Here is a 19474-nt window from a genome sequence, read left to right on the forward strand (position 1 = left end):
GGAAGGAAGAAGAACCATGTGATCCTTACTGTGTCCTTTGTTCCCATGAAAGGTTTCAAATCATGCTTCTTACAGACAGAGAGCAAAAAAAATTTGGTTGGTATGGAACCAAAGACTGAGCCAAACTTCCATTAGTACAACCCCAAATCCAATTCAATTCACAGTACTTTTACATCAAGACAAAAAGAAGAAATATGAATAAGGGACAAAAGAATTGAATCTTGCAGTATACATTTGTAAAAATACTATTACCAATTAAAAGAGAGAAAGAAAAGTTAGAGGTTTAGGCCATTGTCACATGTTATTGCTTCTGTAGCATCTAGTAATGTGTTTATGCATTTCTTGAGGCTTTGAATTTCCGGAACGGTTTCTTGAAGTAGACACTCATTGGAGTCTTGGGTACAGGAATCAGTTTCCCAACAACTGCTAGTGGCCAGCTGACCAGTCCGATGGCAATAGAAGCAAGCCATAGTTGCCAACTCAGTGCAACGGTGTGGGCAAACTCCCCAAGGAAAGTCACAATGAGTATCTGCATTTTTCAACCACAAGAGTTTACTACCAGATGCTATCAAGTGTCCAAGACACAAAAGAGGTTTTGTGTTATTGTCTTACCTGAAGTACAAAAGTGACTCCAACAATTGCAATGAAGAGAGGGTTCTTAGATACTCCACTGAATACATTCATTTCATCAGGTTTCCTTGCGTTGAACTCGTTGAATATCTGCAAGACTTGCATGATTTAAACCAATACATATGATTTTAAGAATAAGAAGATTGAAAAGAGGAGATGATTTTGCCTACTTGACACATAACGAAGGCATTGAATATCATAGTGTTCTTCACTTCTACAGCATGTGCATGGTTGCTGTCTTGGCTCAAGCCAAGAATGCTCAAGCCTGCAAAGTTGAGAACTAGGAGGACAGCCACTTGGTAAAAAGACTGAAACATCCCACAAATTATAATGTCAGAGATATGCACTCTACAAAATGTTTTTAGTAATAAATCAACATAATTTTTTTTTGCTGAACAAGTCATCACCTGCACAAGCAAGTTCCTCCACATGATGTTTGTTATAAGAGGTTCCCTAGAAATCCAGAAACAAACCATCACGAACCATACATAGAAACCACAGTTTATCTAGTTATGATGTTATACCTTCTTCCAACAGGGGTTCTGTGCATAAGATGATCAGTTGGTGGCTCTGTAGCGAGTGCAAGTGCTCCAAGAGTATCCATAATAAGGTTGACCCAAAGCAGCTGTATCAAAAGAACACCATTATAGTTTAACGTGTCTTAAGAGTTCAACCATCTCATGCTAGAAAGACGGGGGAAGATTAATTAACCTGTACAGCCTTTAGAGGAACATCACCAGAAGACATTGCTGCTACAACATTGATTACAAGAGCTGCAACATTCACAGTAAGCTGGAACTGTATGAACTTCTGAATATTTGCATACACAGAACGGCCCCATCGAACAACCTAGAAAAGTAAACAGAGTTACACTATTAGAAAAGGCATAAAGAATAGCTGTGGAAGTATAAATTCACTGAGAGATGAAGAATAAGCTCAATGCTCTAAGACAAACCTTTACTACTGAAGCAAAATTGTCATCCAAAATGATGATGTCTGAACTCTCTTTAGCAACTTCAGTTCCTGATATACCCATAGAGAGACCTATGTCTGCCTATAATACAAAGGCATAAGTCAGATTTGGAAATGAAACACAAAACCTAATATAGCATGTACCATTATCACCAATGAATGTTACCTCGTGGAGAGCAGGAGCATCATTAGTACCATCACCAGTGACAGCAACAACATCTCCATTTTTCCTTAGTGCTTGAACAAGTAAAAGCTTGTCATTAGGAGAGGATCTACCCATCACCTGCATTATTTTTACCCCAAGTTAATATTTGAAATAGCGATGATCAGTAAGGTCACATCATACCGTTATTTTCTTGGCTACTTGTTCTCTCTCTTTCTCAGATAGCTCACGGAACACTTTTCCTTCAATGATAGTAGGCTCAACGGCTTCTGTATCTGAAGAAAGTATACCACACTCCAACGCAATTGCTTTTGCTGTCTGAAGATTGTCTCCAGTCACCATACGTACCTTAACACCAGCACTGGTGCAAATTCTCACTGCTTCTCTGACACCAGGACGACAAGGATCCTTTATACCAACGATAGCAAGCAGAGTCAATTCATCTTCTGGCAAAGACCATTTATCCAAGTCCTCCTGTTCCTTGGGAACTTGGCTCAGCTCTTGTGTCCTGCATGCAATAGCAACACAACGCAAGCTATTTTTCGCCATGGCATCAATAGCAAGTCTGAAAAACTCCTGTATAATAATTTCCAAACAGGAATATTATTGATGTTTGAGATGATAGCAAATTAATAAGCAAATGTTAAGTCCTCCTAGGTTATCAGAGTGTGTCTTAAAGTGAAATTTTAAAACAAATTTCATCTTTTTGATACCATCCTATCTCCTAATTTATTCTCTAGCCCAATAAGAATTTGGAGAGATTGTTGTTTACAAATTTTGAGTCTTCTCACCTTCTGGTCGTCAATGGGCTGAAGAGTACCATTTGAGTCCATGTATTGTGTACAGCAAGCCAGAACTATCTCTGCTGCTCCTTTCCAATGAATGAAAACTTCAGAATCACCCTGCAGTTAGTTTATATTCTCCTTCTGATCAGCTTCATATAATATAATTAGAGACTTTCCTCACTGAATAGTAATGAGAAGATGTTCATTTGTTTAGCAGAGAAACTACTTAGTCCAATGTCTCCACAACATTTTCATAATCTTAAAACTGGAGAGGGGTTCAAGAAATTACTCGAAGCACAGCAACACCACCACGCTTTTTCTCAGAATTGAAAGGGAAAGCATGGATGATAGCAGACTCAGACCTTATGGTATCAAACTTCATCCCCAACTGCAACAATAGCTTCTTTAAACATACTGTCCATGCAGGGAAAAAAAGATGTGAAAGATGGACCAGAGAAAGCAAACATTTGATACCTTATACGCCCATGACAGAATAGCCTTCTCTGTGGGAGATCCAGAGATCTCAACCTCTCCACCATCCTACAGTAAAAACAACATGAGCACTAACCATCCATCATTTGATAACCTCGGAGTAGAGAATACCAACCTTGGGGTGAAAAACGTTGCCTGTGGTGTTCTGTGCCACACCCTCACTTATTAAGGCAACAAGTTTAGGGTGGAGCCCAGAGGGGTTGTCTGCTACATCCATCTTTGATCCTCCAGCATAAGTCTCAACCACAGTCATCTTTAATTTTGATAAGGGATAAAATTAGCTATCTAGAAGGGTATATGATGAATTCATGTCAAGGAAGATACTGACCTGATTCAAAGTTAAAGTTCCAGTTTTGTCACTGCAGATTGTTGTTGCTGAGCCCATGGTTTCACAAGCTGAAAGTCTCCTAACCAAAGCTTTGTCTGCCATCATCTTTCGCATAGAGTATGCCAAACTACACAAATGGAGTCAAGAAAGGTTAGATCAAGAACTACAATGTAGTTAATATTTTCTTAGTGGATTATATGAAATAAGACTTACGTGAGGGTAACTGCTAGGGGAAGTCCCTCAGGAACTGCCACAACCACAATAGTAACCTAAACAAAAGCCAATAATTAATTGATATGTCTATTGAGCAACATAATCATAAATGTGGAATAAATACTTACGGCGATTGTAAATATCTTTACACAGTCATCTACAATGTCACTGATACTAGTCTTCCCTTTGACAAACTGGGTTGCTCCATTAGAATCTTGAGTAGTTCCAGTAAAGTATCTGGAAAAAAAAATAACTCAAGATTATAGCCCTTAACATGCATGAATTTGTAATCCAAAAGTTTTATTGACCAAGGTGTATCAGATTTTACCTCACAAGAAGAGCTACCAGGACAACAACAGCCACCGTGAGCCCCACTATACCAATGAAGGTTGCAAGACCATTTAACCGCACCTGTTAAATAAGATTACCAAAAGGCACTGTCAAACTTCTTTCAAGACATTGTGGAGACGTCCATCAAGATGATATACCTGCAAGGGAGTTTCTTCACCAGTATCCTCTGAGATACTTGCCATCAACAATCCCCATTCAGTGTTGATTCCAACACCAGTTACCAGCATACTACCGACTCCGTCAGCTACTTTACAACCAGACATTAGAAAAGGAGATTTTTGATCCTTGTTAACCTGCAACCAAAGTCCTGTGTTAACAAGTAATAGAAGAAACAAGAAGAGTCATGATGAACTCACAATCTTGCTTTCACCGGTCATGCTAGATTCATCAATAGCAAGAGAATGACCACTAATTAGCACTCCATCCGCAGGGACCTAGATTGGTACAATACGTTAGGCTTCTAAAGCCACAGATGAAATATATTGAGAAAATAAACCTACCTGGTCTCCTATTCTAAGAGGTATAACATCTCCAACAACAACGTCATAGATTGAAATTTTCAATGTTCTCCCTCCTCTCATGACCTGTAACGTTTTCATTAAACTGTCAGCTCTAAAAAACCATAGAAGTTGCAAATAATATAAGATGTTAAAGCAAGAACCTCTAGTTGTATATTTCTTTTTTCATCATTGAGGTTTTGAAACTGAAGAGATTGGCGATAGTCACTAACAGCTGAAAGAATCAAACGATTGAGAGCAGTCAGTATTAGGAAAGAATTTGACATAAACACACAAGCACAAAATAAAGGCAAATAGACGAAAAAACATGTTCATACCTGTAACAATAATGACAAGAAAGACTGCAAACGCAATGCTTCCACCATCAAGCCAACCTTCTTTCAATCCCTGTTGAAAGTAGTAAAACCCAAAAAGATTAAAGCAGGCATAAAATAAGTGAGTTCCTAGTTTGGATCATTAAGAAGGAAACTATATGAAAAGAAAAGAAAAATACCTCAGTCTTTATACCCAATGCCAATGATGTTACAGCCGCAATGATCAAGATGATAAGAGTTAAATCCTGCCATGCTTCCCAGAGGAACATCTTTTGGACAACAAAAAATGAGTTATAATCCACATAAGTTAGGAAAGACTGTTGAAGAAACCACCACAACTACTTACATAAAAGCTCTTTCCCTTCTTCTTTGGATAAGTGTTCGATCCAAAAGCATTCTTCCTATCTGTGACCTCTTTCTCATCCTCCTGGATTCCTTGCTCCATATTTGTCTTTAACTTCTCTGCAACACCTTTGACCTAAAAACGGTAGTAAATATATTTTCAGTATCATGAAATCTTATTGCCATTTATAGCATACAAATGAATACAATACGATCGAGTCTAACCCCTCCATGTTGCTGCAAACTGGACATGTTTTGGTTCCTGGTCATTGACACAAGCTTCTCAAGGTCGATGTCAAAGTTACCAGGTGAAATTGCTGGCGTTGATGATGCTGATCCAAACCCTGAAACCACAAAAATAAATCAAGATTGATTGATAATAAGAAAACTAAAACATAATTTGATCTGACTTATATTAAAAAGAAAAAGTCACATACCAGTTTGTTGTTCTCCAGCCAACTTGAAAAGCAATGCTGCCTGATTCAATAAAGCAATAAATGATTGTGATAAATCAAGAAACAAACAAGAAGCAATCAAGAAGAGGATAAAAGAAGAATATATACCCTAATGACTTGAGCATGAGCTCTGATCATCCTCCTCCGATTCTCATAGTGTTCTTCTTTGTTTAGATCCAAAGTGTATCGAAACCGACGTGATGCGTTCAATACAAGTGACGCTTGCTGCAAAATTATCACCATTTCAAATCCATGTTAAGATCTAAGAAACTGACGCAATGATCAAAGAAGAGAAGAGAGATGACATACTCTCCAGCGACGGAGAGAATCTGCGGAGGCGTTCTTGGTGTTATCAAGGTCGAAAGGATCATCAGGATCGTGTTCAAGCTGTTCATGGTGATCAGAAGGATGCTGCACATCTTCAGGTAATTTAGACGATCCACCAGCTTCCATGTTGTCGTGTCGTCCTGACATTGACGTGAGGAGCAATCCATTGCTGGACGAAGCGCTCATTCTTTACCTCTTCTATATTTCTCCTCTAAACTTTCTTGAGAAAACCACAAAATAAAACAAAAATAAAAGAAAGAAATAGAAAAGACCTATTCTGATTAAGTAAGGTTGTTCGTTACTAATTTGGCGAGAGAGATGGCCAAACTCGTAAGAATGAGAAAGGCAACAAAAAAAAAACGAAATCACTATCTCTCTCTTAAGATTTCTCTCTGTCAATCACAGAGAAGAAGAAAATAATAAGAGAAACTAATTTAGAGCGAACCTAATATTTGATTCCAATAAAGAAAAACTAAAACAAAAGACAGAGAGAGAGAGAGACAGAACACAAATGATTGGTCTGTTTGCTATATTTGGTATGTTTCTTTCCAACATTTGCGGAAAGTTTGTTTGTTTTCTTTCTCCTTTTTTTATGGGGAAGGGAAGAAAATGAAGAAGGAAGGAAGAAAGAGATTTTCCCGGGAATTAACATGGGCATATGATAGATATTAGATAACATGGTATTTCTATATAATCCAACATTTAAATTAGTATCACTGTTTAATAATTCCTTATACTACAAAATCTAACTACATTTTTTCTTAATTTATTTCTTGGCTCAATTCAATGACAAATAAATTAATTTACTAAATTATACTCAATTAAGAGAACTTGTCAATTATTTCAAGAAAATGTATAAATGATCAGGAAAGATAGTGACGTTGCAGAGAAAGTTGGTACTAAACATGGTGAACGTGCGTACGACGTTAACCTCACCTGGGTGCACCATCACCAATCATTGTCTGTAATGCTAGTTATTATCTCTACCAAGTAGGCGTTTAATCAAATATTTTAAGTGGCTTTAATAAAGATACAAGTAAATGTTCACTGTTTCTACTTGAGGAAGAAAAAAAATACAGATGAGAGAGACTGAGCAAATGTGTCTTTTCTCTCTCTCTCTCTCTTCTGATGAGTGATCTAAATAAGTAAAAGAACAGCTTATGAGTGTCCCAAGGAACCCTGAACCCAGCTCACATCTTTTCTTGCCTGCAATGCTTTTCCCAGTTCGAGTTGCTATTGTCACCAGCTACTACCATCATTTGATCAGCCTCAAGATTTGACTCCTGCAACAATGTCATCGATAAATATATTGAATGAAATGTTTTATCTTTTAAGAAACTTCTCTCCTTTTAAGCACAAGAGGTAACAAAAAAACCGATGTTTACTCACATCATTCTTATTTGCAGGCAGATTCCTGGTTATTTGAGGAGGAGGGCCTTTGGATAAGTCTCTAAGAGCTCCCTGAAATTATCGAAGACAAATGTTGTTAGTGTTAGGTCTATATACAGTTGGAATCAGACTGATCAATGAGTGATAATAAACGAGGTGATCGATGTCAATAAAGAAAGTAATTATCTTAGCTTACCTTGTTTGCCCACATCAGTCCACATGCATTACAAAGTGTCCTTGGCCCTTCAGGTCCACGTCGCATCATTGGTGTTGAATTCTCACTCGTTCCACAGTGCCGACATCTTCACATGTCCACAAACGTTTCAAGATAAAAAAAAAAAGGTCAGAGAAAAGCCTTACTCTCAACTAAGTACACACCAAGCAATAAATAACTTCACCAACTTACAAAGCCTCTGGCTTCTGAGTTTCACACCCTTCTAAGGCCCAGCTCTGGCCTGACCCCCAATCCGGTCCTGTTAATGCAGATTCCTCATTGCTTGATTTGGCAGATGTGAACTGACCTTTCTTACGCTGCATCCTGCATTCGGAAAACGAAACCTTTTAATCACAAAACATCTTATCTTTAAAAAAAATGGATAGATATAAACAAAACCTAGTAATGATTTGGTGCGTACCTCAATGCTACCTCCTTCCTGACTGTGTAGCGAATGGTCTTATCAAAATTCCTCCCTTTTCTTTTCTCCCTGAATCTGAGCAACGAGGCTTGCCTCTGCGGGGCACTAAACCTTTGAGGAGTACCAGATAGACCCTGCTTCATTCATGCATTACTCAGCAACAAACTCAAGGGAATAAAACTTATTATACCCTCCCCATATATGGTATTATAAACAAGTCTTTTATTACCAGTACCCTATTGTTCTGATGAGGTGATCCTACGGTTGTCGGGACTGTCTGTGGTACTTCCCTTCCACCAAGTAACAAAAGCACAGCTTGAACCTGCAGTAAGAGCTTTAATAACGCAGACATCAAAGAAGAGAAGTTACAAGAAGAAGTTAAAGTCACCTTCTCAGGCAAGACATGGTCAAAAACATAAACTTGTCCCTGATAGGACAACGTCAACTGGTCTCCGTTTTCACCGCCACGGTCCACAACTTCACCGCGATGATCAGATGAGTTTACAAGGTGAGAAGGAACGTCTGTCTCAAGTCCACCATTCATCCCATCATCAACGTGTTCATCCATCATGCCGTGATGCTCATACTGCACATGCATTGGAAGTTCATCTCCGCCATTGTGCATTCCACCGTTGTTTCCATGAAGTGATCCATCATCATCCATGGTCTTTAATTCATCAAGTTGTCACCAATGATAAACACGTTCAAAGAGACAGTCATATTAAAGGAACACCATTAATAGTTACTGGTTTGGTGCATCAATCTTTACCTACTTGCAATAGATTTTTGAGTTTTTTATTATGATATATAAAGTATGATGATTCTTAGTTTCCCACAAAAGAGAATGGTTTCTTGATAAGCTATTCTTTTATAAACAATATTATTAGATTAAACTTGACAAACTAAAACCCTAAGAATATTATAAAAAAAAAGATTCATATAATCACACATTAAACTAGCAGCATAGAATCAATCAGATCCGAATTGGAATAAATCTACACGCTATAGACAATTCCACATAAAATCTAGAGCCCAGATTAACATATAATAATAATATATACATATCATCGTCTCTTGAGAATGATTTCGTGTGAGTTCAGAGAAGCTAAATATTGAAAAAGCTCTAAAATTGGAGGTCAATAAGGGTACCTGTTGTTTCAAGGCAAAGACAAGGGAGGAGCGAGAGAGCCTAAGAGAATGACGACAATGGAGAGAGAGACGGTGGTAGTTTGCGATAAACACAGGATTTTGATTTTATTTACCCAAACAGCAAATCCAGAAAAAGGGCAAACGAGCGAAAAAGGAAGCTCTTTGATTTTTTATTTTTGTTTCCTGGTCTAATGATTTGATTTTTATTATTTTTTACTTTTTGAGGAGAATCTCATTCATTCCCCTTTGATAGAAAACAGAGGAGGATCTAAGGGTTTTTGAACCCAAATGGCGTTCTTATGTGGGCTAAAGGCCCTTTAAGATAGAAAACCAGCGGCTCTAAAATGGGCTTAAGGCCTTTCCCATTCATCCTTATCCATTTGAGTGTTCATAATACAAAACTAGAGTGAACAACATAATGTAGGTTGCCCAAACAAAAAGGATAACATAATGTAGTTTTCTTTTCTACAACAATTTATCCTTTCTTTTATTAACTTGAAAGTTATAAGTCAGGATCGATATATACATATATATCATATATATATATATATATATATTAATTGAAGATCATTTAAAAAGTTATAACTTTAAGTTATAACCTTAAGTTTCTACTAATTAAAAAGAGATTCGGCATAAATGTCTCTTAATTACGATGTCAATTTAGCTTACGTGACAGATTAAGAATCAATTGGAAAAAAATGTTGGTACAAATTCAATTATTAGGAAACATTATATTAACCCAAAATATAACAAGCGCGTATTTTTTCCTTAAATAAAAGCTACAGAATTACTTAATATAATTAACATCTATATGACAATTAATGACTATGAATAATAAAGATTTGATAACAATTTTTGTATCCTTCTTCATTTTTGTTTAACTTTATATTATTAAAAAAATAAAACAATTACATTAACTATATAATAAAAAATTAGATTTTTTCTTATATGTTATATTTTAAATTTTTTAAAATGACTTTAAATTACAAAAATGAAGAAACCTTATATGTTATATTTAAAAAAATTAAAACGACTTTAACTTACAAAAATGAGGAAACCTTATATGTTATATTTTTCTTATATGTTAGATTGTTAAACTCAGTCACTATGCATTTTGTTTGTTTTTATTATCTTTTCAATATAAGAGTTTAAAAATCTACAGTATGTTATAATAATTGTTTTTCTGAATTTGGCTCTCAGCCAAATCTAGAGGTGGTGGTTGGAAATATTTTTATTTAAAAAAAAACAATTGGTCAAAATAAATATTCTACAAAAGGAATATTTATTTAAGATGCTAAAAAAAATTTGGTCTGCAAATATTATAGATTACAATCATAAAGTTATATTCTAGATACTAGAGATAAATTAATTATGGAGATATATTATTTTTGAAAAGTTATTGATATATGATATTTTTGAATACTAGGGTATTAATTTCTGAATTCTTTTGTTTTTAAATTAAGACTTCAAAATATTACACTACTAACTATTGAGTTTGACAACATAATTTGTTTTCTGTGTTGTATTTCAAAATAAAGAGATGCCATAAGATTTTAATGAATTAGATAATTTAGAGGATGGTTTCATGATTTTGCTGGTTTCAGTTTTATTGTTTGTTTTGATTGAGTTTAACTTCCTGAATGTTTCTTGGCCTCTTGTAGATCTTTGAGTAGATGGAGGGTCAGAAAATGACACTTTCCCCCTCCCAAAACGGAGCTCGTCTGGATCTGATTGCCGCCATTAAAGGCTTAGCAGCTGCTGAAAACTACTTCAACAGCAGACAACTTGGTGCCAAGAATCAGTCCACTTACCGGAAGCTCTTGAAATGGTATTATCGAGAACTCAAAGAAGACAAGGCAAAGGCTCTTTTCCAGGAAATGGATCATCTCCAACTTGTCAACACTTTTTTACCCTTTATGGATATGATGAATTTGTTCATGGGGTTGCTTCAACCAGAAAAGGTAGAGAAACTGGTCTATGAGATGGATCGGAGAGATATCGATCTCAATCTTGCCTGTTATGTTATCTGGGCCAAGAATTATGTGGCAACAGATGATGAAGTTAGAATTGAAGATGTTTTTCTCCATACTGACTTTAACTCAATTCCAATTCAGCCGACTTTTGCTGCACTCGCACTACTTGATGATAGTGGCATTGTAGTGCCACACTGATTTGGCTAACAAAGCCCATATCACATCAATGGTTGGGAATGTCGAAGTGTATGTAATATATTCACTTATTCTGTCTGGATCATCTTGGATTGTTGTCTAGGTAAATTTTTATCTCCGACTTTCTTAATTTATAATTTCAGGATTTATCGTATGTTTTGGTAGCAACCACTATGATCTTTCTCTTTATGCGTAATATTCTCTAAGGGTTTATCAGTTTGATTCAATCTTTTTCCACTAATAAAGAGAGTAATGAACCATCAACAGTTTATGAAACCGAGCAACACAAACACATTATCTACATGTAACATGTCACTAAACGAAACAAAATTAAGTTCAAGACACGAGGGAAAGACCAAAGAGGAACATAAGCAAGTGATTTGAAGATTTCCTTGTCAATGTGGAAAAAAATTACCTCAAAAATAAAGCGGTGGCCCCTTTTAAGAAATGGCTGCAGAAGCCAAGAATACCAATCCTCCTAATTGATGTAGTGAAGTCACAAGACGCAGCTGGCTTGTTTATTATTGTAATCCGGATATGCCATCCAAACCCCCTGATCTACTCTCGTCCGTACAGAAAACAAAGTCCAGTTTAGCTGGTTTAGATTTTATTAAACAAAATTTACAAAACCGGTAAAATCATTGAGAACCAATCGCAAAGCGTCCACCTCAGAAATTCACGAGAATAACGAATTTTCACACATGTAAATCAGCGGTTAGCGTTGTCGAATCAAATTCTCTTCTCTTTTCCCCAAAATTGTTGAATTGTCGTGTGCTTTAGAATAAAAAGACATCACATTCTCCTTTCCAAACACTCTTCTTCTCTTTTACCCGTCGGATCTCCGACATTAAGTCTTTCCCCTATCTTTCCTCTGATCCCGATCTGTTCCTCATTTTTCTTCATTCTCATCCTTCTTTTTCGAAATTTTTTTAATCACCAGTCTTGTAGAGGAGTCACGAGATCTGATCGTTTCCGTAATGGCGAGGAGTAAGGCGGTGGTGAGTGGTAGTCATGCTCATGGGATATGGAAATACTTCAACCCAGCTTATTATCTCAGAAGGCCTAGGCGTCTTGCTCTGCTCTTCTTCCTCTTCCTCTCCGTTTCCATGGTCCTTTGGGATCGTCATTCTCTCTCCCGTGATTACCAGGTGTTTTACCTTTTCTCTATATGCTCCTCTGGATCTCAGTTTTTTTTAAATCTTGTGTTAGGGAGAGATAGCTCTGCTTTGAATTGCCACCAAGAGACCATACTAGTTTATTGAAAAGAAGAGTGAAGTGAATTTATTTATTTTTATTTTATGCAGCTTGAAGTTTCCAAGTTAAATGAAGAAGTTATGCGGTTGCAGCTGTTGGTAAGAGCTTATCCGATGTTGAATAACTTTAGGATTTTTTTTTTGATAAAAAAGCTGCTCTCACATTCATTACATTTCTGATAGTTAGAAGATGTAAAAAGCGTCGTCGCGGAGGATGTATCTGTGAATAGTAGTACATTGAAGGATGATGTTCAGGAAGATCCGGTTGATGCCCAGAGAATGCTGAGAGTAAAAGAAGCAATGATTCATGCTTGGAGCTCATACGAAAAGTATGCCTGGGGACAAGATGAGCTTCAGGTACAGCTTTATGTTTGTTTGTTTGACAACGAGTTCTACAAATTAGATTTTTGGTTCCTTCTTTTGATATAGCATGGTTAATAGAGTATGTCAAGTTTCAACACTTTTAAGAGGCTTGCATGTATTGTGTTGTTTACCTAGTTAAAAAAAAATATCAAAACACTTGCAATGGTATGCAATAGATATATGTCACTGAAGCTATCTTGTTTCTTTCTCCATTTTTTTTTTTTGGTTTTTGAAATATCAGCCCCAGACAAAAGATGGCGTTGACAGCTTTGGTGGCCTGGGAGCAACTATGATAGATGCATTAGATACACTCTACATAATGGGTCTAGATGAGCAGTTTCAGAAAGCCAGGGAGTAAGTCTATCTCTTCTCTCCTCTCGCCATTTTCTAGGATGATCTCTCTCTAGCATGATATGAAAAAAATTGTGACTTTTTTCTAGCTGTAACTGCTAACCCCTATAAAGAATCATGTTTCTGCACTATCCAATTGCTTTCTTTTCCATTATTTAAGCTTCAAACTCCCAAACTTTGCCTGTTCATCTTTTCCAGCCTTCATTTGCTTATTCTCATTCTTTTTGCAGGTGGGTTGCAACCTCATTAGATTTCGACAAGGATTATGACGCCAGTATGTTCGAAACAACTATAAGGTTGCATTGAACAGGTTTACCATGTTGTTTTTCGGACCTGTAGTAATAAGAGTCATCTTGTTTAGGTTATATGTTGTGGTTGCGCTTAACAGAACATGTGGTAATGGATGTCTTGCTTCTGCCCTTACATCTTTTCTCTTTCTCTGGCTTTCAGAGTGGTGGGAGGGCTTCTCAGCGCGTATGATCTTTCTGAGGATAAACTTTTCCTTGATAAGGCTAAGGATATAGCAGACAGATTATTGCCAGCATGGGACACTCCATCGGGTATACCATACAATATTATCAACTTGAGACATGGAAATGCTCACAATCCTACATGGGCAGGGGTAAGTCCTACTACATGTGGTACTAGCAAGCTAATGTGGCCTATAAGTTTTAGTTGATCTTTTGCTTCTTTCTTGTACTAGGGAGACAGTATTCTTGCAGATTCTGGTACTGAACAGCTCGAGTTTATTGCCCTTTCCCAGAGGACAGGGGACCCAAAATATCAACAAAAGGTGCGTTTCCTCTGTAGCATGGTTGAATTACCAAATATTCCATCTTCTTATCAGAAAGATCAGAGATACATATTGTCATAACTAGTGATCGATAACTTATTCTATGTTTGTATTATACACTGATTAGGTTTTGGATTTGGCAATAGGTCAGGATATATATAATTTGCAACTCAATGGTTGACCTGTTTGTAACTCTGTGTATCAGGTAGAAAAGGTTATTTCAGTGCTAAATAAGGACTTCCCTGCGGATGGTCTACTTCCGATTTATATAAGTGCCGAGACAGCTAATCCATCGCACTCTACCATTACATTTGGTGCCATGGGTGACAGGTTTTTCTCCAACTTGATTTCATTTTATATTGCTGCTTGTCTTATTCCTTCTGGTTTGATATGTGACGGCTAATATTTTTGAATACAGCTTTTACGAATATTTGCTCAAAGTTTGGGTGTTTGGGAGCAAAACTTCATCAGTGAAACACTATAGGTAAGTTTTTTCTCTTTTCTACTTTGTCTATATACGTATGTTTCGTCTTATAAGTCAAAGACAAGAAGAACATTGTTGATTGTCCTCACATGATGATATCTATGTGCTTTTCTTTGCTTGGTATTGTAGTTTTGGTATTTTGTACTGATATGTGTTGAAATCTTGGCATCAGAGATATGTGGGAGAAATCAATGAATGGTCTGGTAAGCTTGGTTAAGAAATCAACACCTTCGTCGTTTACATATATCTGTGAGAAGAGTGGAACCTCTTTGTCCGACAAGGTATACCCGTCTGTGATAAGTGAAAATCTCTGTTGCCTAGCGTGTTCCAGTTCTCATGTTTCTTTCTCATCTATGTTCAGATGGATGAGTTGGCATGCTTTGCTCCTGGAATGTTGGCTCTAGGAGCATCTGGGTATAATGATCCCGCTGAAGCAAAGAAGTTTCTCACCCTTGCTGAAGAGGTAAAGCTATGGCTTGACATCAATAGGATTTTCAAACAATTTATTCTGTTGGAACTTTCGCCTTTATTTCTATTTTTTTCCACTAATCTGCAGCTTGCATGGACATGTTATAACTTTTACGAATCAACACCAACAAAACTGGCTGGGGAGAATTACTTCTTCAACTCTGGGAGTGTATGTCCTTTCCTTGTTTGGTTTATGTTTACATTTTCTGTTTAGTATACAATCTTTAAACATGATTATGATGATGATTCAGGACATGAGTGTTGGAACATCGTGGAACATTTTGAGACCAGAAACTGTGGAATCACTGTTTTACCTGTGGAGGTTGACTGGTAACAAGACATATCAAGACTGGGGATGGAATATATTTGAAGCGTTTGAGAAGAACTCTCGCATAGAGTCTGGATATGTCGGTTTAAAGGATGTAAGTTGTTCTCCTTAGGCTCCAAATTAGACCCCACATTATAAAGTATAATCTGATAGTAGATTCTTTTTCCAGGTTAATACAGGAGTTAAGGACAACAAGATGCAAAGTTTCTTCCTTGCTGAGACGCTCAAGTATCTCTATCTCCTCTTCTCCCCCACAACGGTGATTCCCTTGGACGAGTGGGTATTCAACACAGAAGCTCATCCACTTAAGATTGTGCCCTGGAATGATCAGGTGAGTCTCGGACAATCCACGGCCGTGCAGCAACGCAAACCAACAATTAGATTACGCCAGAGGCGGATTGGTCGGATGACAAACAAGTAATTAAGCACGCTCGCTCGCTTGAGAGATCACAGTGTAAATTCTTGCTTTGTGATTTCACTGGAGTGTGGATCAGTGGAAATGTCTTAATTGACCAATGTCCAATGAGGATTTTGGCTTTGGCTATTCGAAGACCCCTGTAATATGTGGTCTCTGTTGCTTTATTCAAGGAACCATTTTTTTTAAAAAAGATTTCAAGATAGACACTATGTTATATTAGTGGGGTAAAATAAGTAATAACTCAACAGGTTTGTCTTGTGTTTTGTACCCTTAGAATATGAAAATTAAAGAGTATTTGTTTTTCATGCTTTTTATCAGAGGAAACAATTAAAAGTTTTTTTCAGCTTAAATCTTTTTTATTATTGTCCTGTGTTTTAGTCAAAGCTAGACATGGGCATTTTGGATATCGGTTCAGATATTTTGGATTTCGGGTAATTCGGGTAGGGGGTTAGATGATTCATTTAATACTTGACCTATTTTTGGTTTGGTTCAGATAGTTTCGGGTTCGGTTCAGATAGTAAAATTAGAAACTGGGAAATACCTAAAAAATATTTTGTTTTCATTTGGTTCTGGTTTGGGTTCGGATTGTTCGGATATTTCGGGTAATTCAGATAAAATATTAGTTATTTAGGTTAAAATATCAAATAATTAGAATGGTTTAGATAAGAATTTTGGATATTTTGGATTACTTTAGATATTTCAAATAAAATTATCCAGATAGTTTCGGATATTTTCAAGTAGTTTGGATACTTTATAATAATTTAGTTATCCTCGACTATTTTCATATACTTTTAACAGATCTTTAAACTAAAAATATATATTTAGTTATATCATATGTATATAATTAATATTTTTATATATTCGGGTATCTATTCGGTTCTCGGTTCAGTTCCAGTTCGGTTCGGTTATTTCAGATATAAAAATATAGAAACCATTCGGGTATTTGAAAGTTTTGGTCCGATTTTAGATATTTTGGTTCCGGTTCGGTTATCCAGTTTCAGTTTTTTTTTCCAGACCTAGTCAAAGCCTTAGTATTAGGAAACTTCACACGAGTCATGACCGAAAGAAACAAAAACTAGAAGAGAGAAATAGCGCAGAAGAAATGAAATGGAAACAAAACAGAGTGCAATGACCAAAGACTTTGGTGTGTTGACTAAATCTCCACGTCACGCCAGAAGAAGAGGAAGAATGACACGTGGGCTAGTGCAACGGTTTAAAAGTAATAACCACAGATATCACCAGCCTCAAAACCTCTCCACACGTCAATTCTCCAAACCACATTTTCATTTCTCCATCAAAAAAAGAAATATATGATTTTTGGTGAGAATTGTGAAAGAGGGAAAATAATAGCCACCCACTAGTATATATATCATCAAAACCATGAACCATAGTCCACCGTTTTTCTCTCCCTCAAGTCAAATCATAACTAAACATCCATCATTCTCCTCCCATCATCGATCATTACAGACGAGAAGATGGTGAAATCCTGTGAGCTGTGTGGTGCAGAAGCCGATCTCCACTGCGCCGCGGACTCCGCTTTCCTCTGCCGCTCCTGCGACGCCAAGTTCCACGCTTCTAACATCTTGTTTTCCCGCCATGTCCGCCGCATCATCTGCCCTGGCTGCAAATCCCTCACCGGAGATTCCTTCTCTGGTCCTCTTTCCCCTTCGCCTCCGACAACAACCTGCTGCTCTGGAACGTCTTCGGAGTCTTCTTGCTGCTCGTCGCTGGATCGTGTCTCCAGCTCCGAGCTATCGTCAACGACGAGGGAGAAGACGAAAACGTCGCGTGCCGTCGTGAACAAAGCGCGAGGGAGGGAAAAGGGTGTTTTGGTAAAATGGTGCGATGAGTTAGGACTAGACGGAGATTCTAGAAACGCCGTCGTTTCGTTGGCGTCTCTCGCTTTGGCCGTGGAGAAGCCGACGAAGGTGATTTTAGCGGCGGCGTTTTGGTTCGGCGTTAGGAACTCGCCGAAGAAGGTGATGCGGCCGAGTCTAAAGAAGGTGGCTGATGTGAGCGGGGTTGCAGCTGGAATGATACGAGCCGTCGAAAGCAAGCTGGCGCGTGCAGTGACGTTGCAGCTTAAACGGTGGCGCGTGGACTCGGAGGAAGGATGGGGTGAAAACGAGAATGTTATGTGACGTGGGTCCCGTATTGCACCTAGGCCTTTTTAGTGATACAAGTTATATGTATAATCGACGTGTTGATTTTTCTTTCCAAACGTTTAAAATGGTTCTGGAGCCTCGTGAGATGGTAGAAAATTCTTTATAGTAGTGTCGAGAATCTGGAGATTGAAATTCCAAATTGGTCTTCAAGTTCAGTTGCTGTAATGATTAAGTCCAATATTCAAACGAGTTGAAGAAAAGGATATATTGGATCGAAATTATTGGTGTTATGTAACCTAATCTAAATTAAGATATTCTAAAAACTAAATATATATACCTGTAAAATGTAAATATTTATAAGAACTCTACGACTAAGCATGGTTTAAGCTTAAACTCTTTAGTTTTTGATAACACAAAATTTTAACTTTTAATCACACTGCAAATGCATACTAAATCACAATAGTATATAAAGATTGAATCCACAAATATCAAGATTATACTACAAATAACAAAAAAAAGAAGAAGATAATAGATTGTTTCTCTAAAGCTAAGTAGAAAAGTAAATATGCAGATATAATAATGAAATAAAAAAATGCTAGGCATCAAAGAAATCACATAAAATCATTATAAATATAAACAATTTATAAGAGAATCAATTAAACATCATTCTAAAATTCAAAACACGAATGTATAATAGTTCAACCCATGTGTCTCTAATCAATATATCCAGCAAGTCAGCAACCTTGAAAATTAACTCCTGTTAAATCTAAGAGATTTTTTTCTTTTTTTAACGCTGATTTATTATGATCTTACAATTATGATGTAGGAAATATTACATAGACGATTCGACAACCGACAATACTACCTGCTTTATGAATACCTACGCCTAACTGCATCACTTGAGCCGTCCTATAAAGATCCGCGTCTGGCCAGATTTACTTGCACTGTGTAGATTTACTTGCACTGTGTTGAAGATCCCTTGCAAGCCTTTCCTCTGTAGTCTGCATAATTGTTTAATAAACCGCTCTTTCCGGGACTTGAAACCTGGATTTTCTGTAATCTGTAATAAATTGCATAGTCTGAAATTTGAACCCTAGACATGGGTGTAAAAGCCTTTAAACTTTAACCAATAGGCTACGGTGCTTCCACAAATCTAAGAGATTAGACATGTTTTAAGTTTGAGTTTCAAAACATAATAACATTCAGCTCTCAATGGCTAAAAATACCATGCTCACATGGATTATATTCAAGCAATCAAATCAACTAATCAATTAACCTAAGATTATGAACTAAGTGATCAATCAATTCTAAGCACTAAGAACCCTCAAAGTCTCTAATGAAAGTTCTCTAAATCAAACAATCCTTATCATTCATTCTTTTTAATCTTTTGAAACCGTAAAACCTAACTATCAATCTACTCAAACATAACCAAAAAATACAAAATTAATGATAAAATCTGCATAATTAGATTAAAGAGATATAACCAGTGGTAGAAGCAGAATTTTTTTTTTGGAGGATCAATTAATAATATATATATATATATATTATGTGGGTCAATTAGCAACATTTTGCAATATTAAGTTTTTAAAGAAATATATACATGTTAATTTTTTAAAATCAGAAGTCCACCAGGACCAATTGACCTCTTTGCCAACATGCTGGCTCCGCTACTGATTTTTA

The 19474-nt window shown here is 36.8% G+C and overlaps 4 protein-coding genes across 5 annotated transcripts; 2 read left to right on the plus strand and 2 right to left on the minus strand.

Moving 5' to 3' along the window:
* Positions 1 to 97: 97 nt before the first annotated feature.
* On the minus strand, positions 98 to 6624 carry LOC103869201 (calcium-transporting ATPase 9, plasma membrane-type-like). Its single transcript, XM_009147263.3, has 28 exons — positions 5873 to 6624; positions 5672 to 5788; positions 5546 to 5585; positions 5334 to 5452; positions 5113 to 5244; positions 4946 to 5035; positions 4770 to 4839; positions 4596 to 4666; positions 4435 to 4518; positions 4291 to 4368; positions 4072 to 4227; positions 3912 to 3994; positions 3712 to 3820; positions 3584 to 3639; positions 3371 to 3497; positions 3158 to 3295; positions 3025 to 3090; positions 2840 to 2938; positions 2557 to 2667; positions 1949 to 2341; positions 1769 to 1885; positions 1586 to 1684; positions 1342 to 1479; positions 1155 to 1255; positions 1038 to 1083; positions 801 to 938; positions 613 to 720; positions 98 to 529 (listed from the first exon to the last, which is right to left on the minus strand). The coding sequence occupies exons 1-28, from the start codon at positions 6074 to 6076 to the stop codon at positions 332 to 334; spliced, it is 3288 nt and encodes a 1095-aa protein (XP_009145511.1). The 5' UTR covers positions 6077 to 6624; the 3' UTR covers positions 98 to 331.
* A 250-nt stretch (positions 6625 to 6874) lies between these two features.
* LOC103869202 (GATA transcription factor 24) lies at positions 6875 to 9312 on the minus strand. 2 transcript variants are annotated; one of them, XM_009147264.3, is made up of 8 exons: positions 9064 to 9312; positions 8303 to 8581; positions 8144 to 8236; positions 7915 to 8048; positions 7686 to 7817; positions 7476 to 7581; positions 7280 to 7351; positions 6875 to 7173 (listed from the first exon to the last, which is right to left on the minus strand). In XM_009147264.3, the coding sequence occupies exons 2-8, from the start codon at positions 8576 to 8578 to the stop codon at positions 7081 to 7083; spliced, it is 906 nt and encodes a 301-aa protein (XP_009145512.1). In that variant the 5' UTR covers positions 8579 to 8581; positions 9064 to 9312; the 3' UTR covers positions 6875 to 7080. The 2 variants fall into 2 exon arrangements, with proteins under 2 accessions (XP_009145512.1, XP_009145513.1); XM_009147265.3 differs by having other exon boundaries at positions 8150 to 8236; positions 9064 to 9311.
* Positions 9313 to 11826: 2514 nt separating this feature from the next.
* LOC103869203 (mannosyl-oligosaccharide 1,2-alpha-mannosidase MNS2) lies at positions 11827 to 15692 on the plus strand. Its single transcript, XM_009147266.3, has 14 exons — positions 11827 to 12379; positions 12536 to 12583; positions 12668 to 12841; positions 13089 to 13201; positions 13429 to 13494; positions 13649 to 13820; positions 13902 to 13991; positions 14197 to 14321; positions 14410 to 14475; positions 14648 to 14756; positions 14837 to 14938; positions 15032 to 15112; positions 15195 to 15365; positions 15441 to 15692. The coding sequence occupies exons 1-14, from the start codon at positions 12209 to 12211 to the stop codon at positions 15690 to 15692; spliced, it is 1740 nt and encodes a 579-aa protein (XP_009145514.2). The 5' UTR covers positions 11827 to 12208.
* Positions 15691 to 18353, plus strand: LOC103869205 (B-box zinc finger protein 32). The gene has a single exon (XM_009147267.3). The coding sequence runs from the start codon at positions 17165 to 17167 to the stop codon at positions 17828 to 17830; it is 666 nt and encodes a 221-aa protein (XP_009145515.1). The 5' UTR covers positions 15691 to 17164; the 3' UTR covers positions 17831 to 18353.
* Positions 18354 to 19474: the final 1121 nt, after the last annotated feature.

This window comes from Brassica rapa, chromosome A05 (assembly GCF_000309985.2).
Source record: "Brassica rapa cultivar Chiifu-401-42 chromosome A05, CAAS_Brap_v3.01, whole genome shotgun sequence".
Classification (NCBI taxonomy): Eukaryota; Viridiplantae; Streptophyta; class Magnoliopsida; order Brassicales; family Brassicaceae; genus Brassica; species Brassica rapa.

Bases quoted from the DNA above. Each gene is read 5' to 3' on its own strand.
- LOC103869201 (XM_009147263.3), bottom strand. From the start codon at position 6,076: ATGAGCGCTTCGTCCAGCAATGGATTGCTCCTCACGTCAATGTCAGGA. The intron at 3,296-3,370 runs GTCAGTATCTTC...TCAAAATTAAAG, and splicing joins GAACTTTAACTTTGAATCAG to ATGACTGTGGTTGAGACTTA. The intron at 1,256-1,341 runs GTTAATTAATCT...CTTTTGATACAG, and splicing joins TTCCTCTAAAGGCTGTACAG to CTGCTTTGGGTCAACCTTAT.
- LOC103869205 (XM_009147267.3), top strand. From the start codon at position 17,165: ATGGTGAAATCCTGTGAGCTGTGTGGTGCAGAAGCCGATCTCCACTGC.
- LOC103869202 (XM_009147264.3), bottom strand. From the start codon at position 8,578: ATGGATGATGATGGATCACTTCATGGAAACAACGGTGGAATGCACAAT. The intron at 7,818-7,914 runs GTACGCACCAAA...TTCCGAATGCAG, and splicing joins AGGAAGGAGGTAGCATTGAG to GATGCAGCGTAAGAAAGGTC. The intron at 7,582-7,685 runs GTAAGTTGGTGA...GGACATGTGAAG, and splicing joins ACTCAGAAGCCAGAGGCTTT to ATGTCGGCACTGTGGAACGA.
- LOC103869203 (XM_009147266.3), top strand. From the start codon at position 12,209: ATGGCGAGGAGTAAGGCGGTGGTGAGTGGTAGTCATGCTCATGGGATA. The intron at 13,821-13,901 runs GTAAGTCCTACT...TTCTTGTACTAG, and splicing joins ACAATCCTACATGGGCAGGG to GGAGACAGTATTCTTGCAGA. The intron at 15,366-15,440 runs GTAAGTTGTTCT...TTCTTTTTCCAG, and splicing joins GATATGTCGGTTTAAAGGAT to GTTAATACAGGAGTTAAGGA.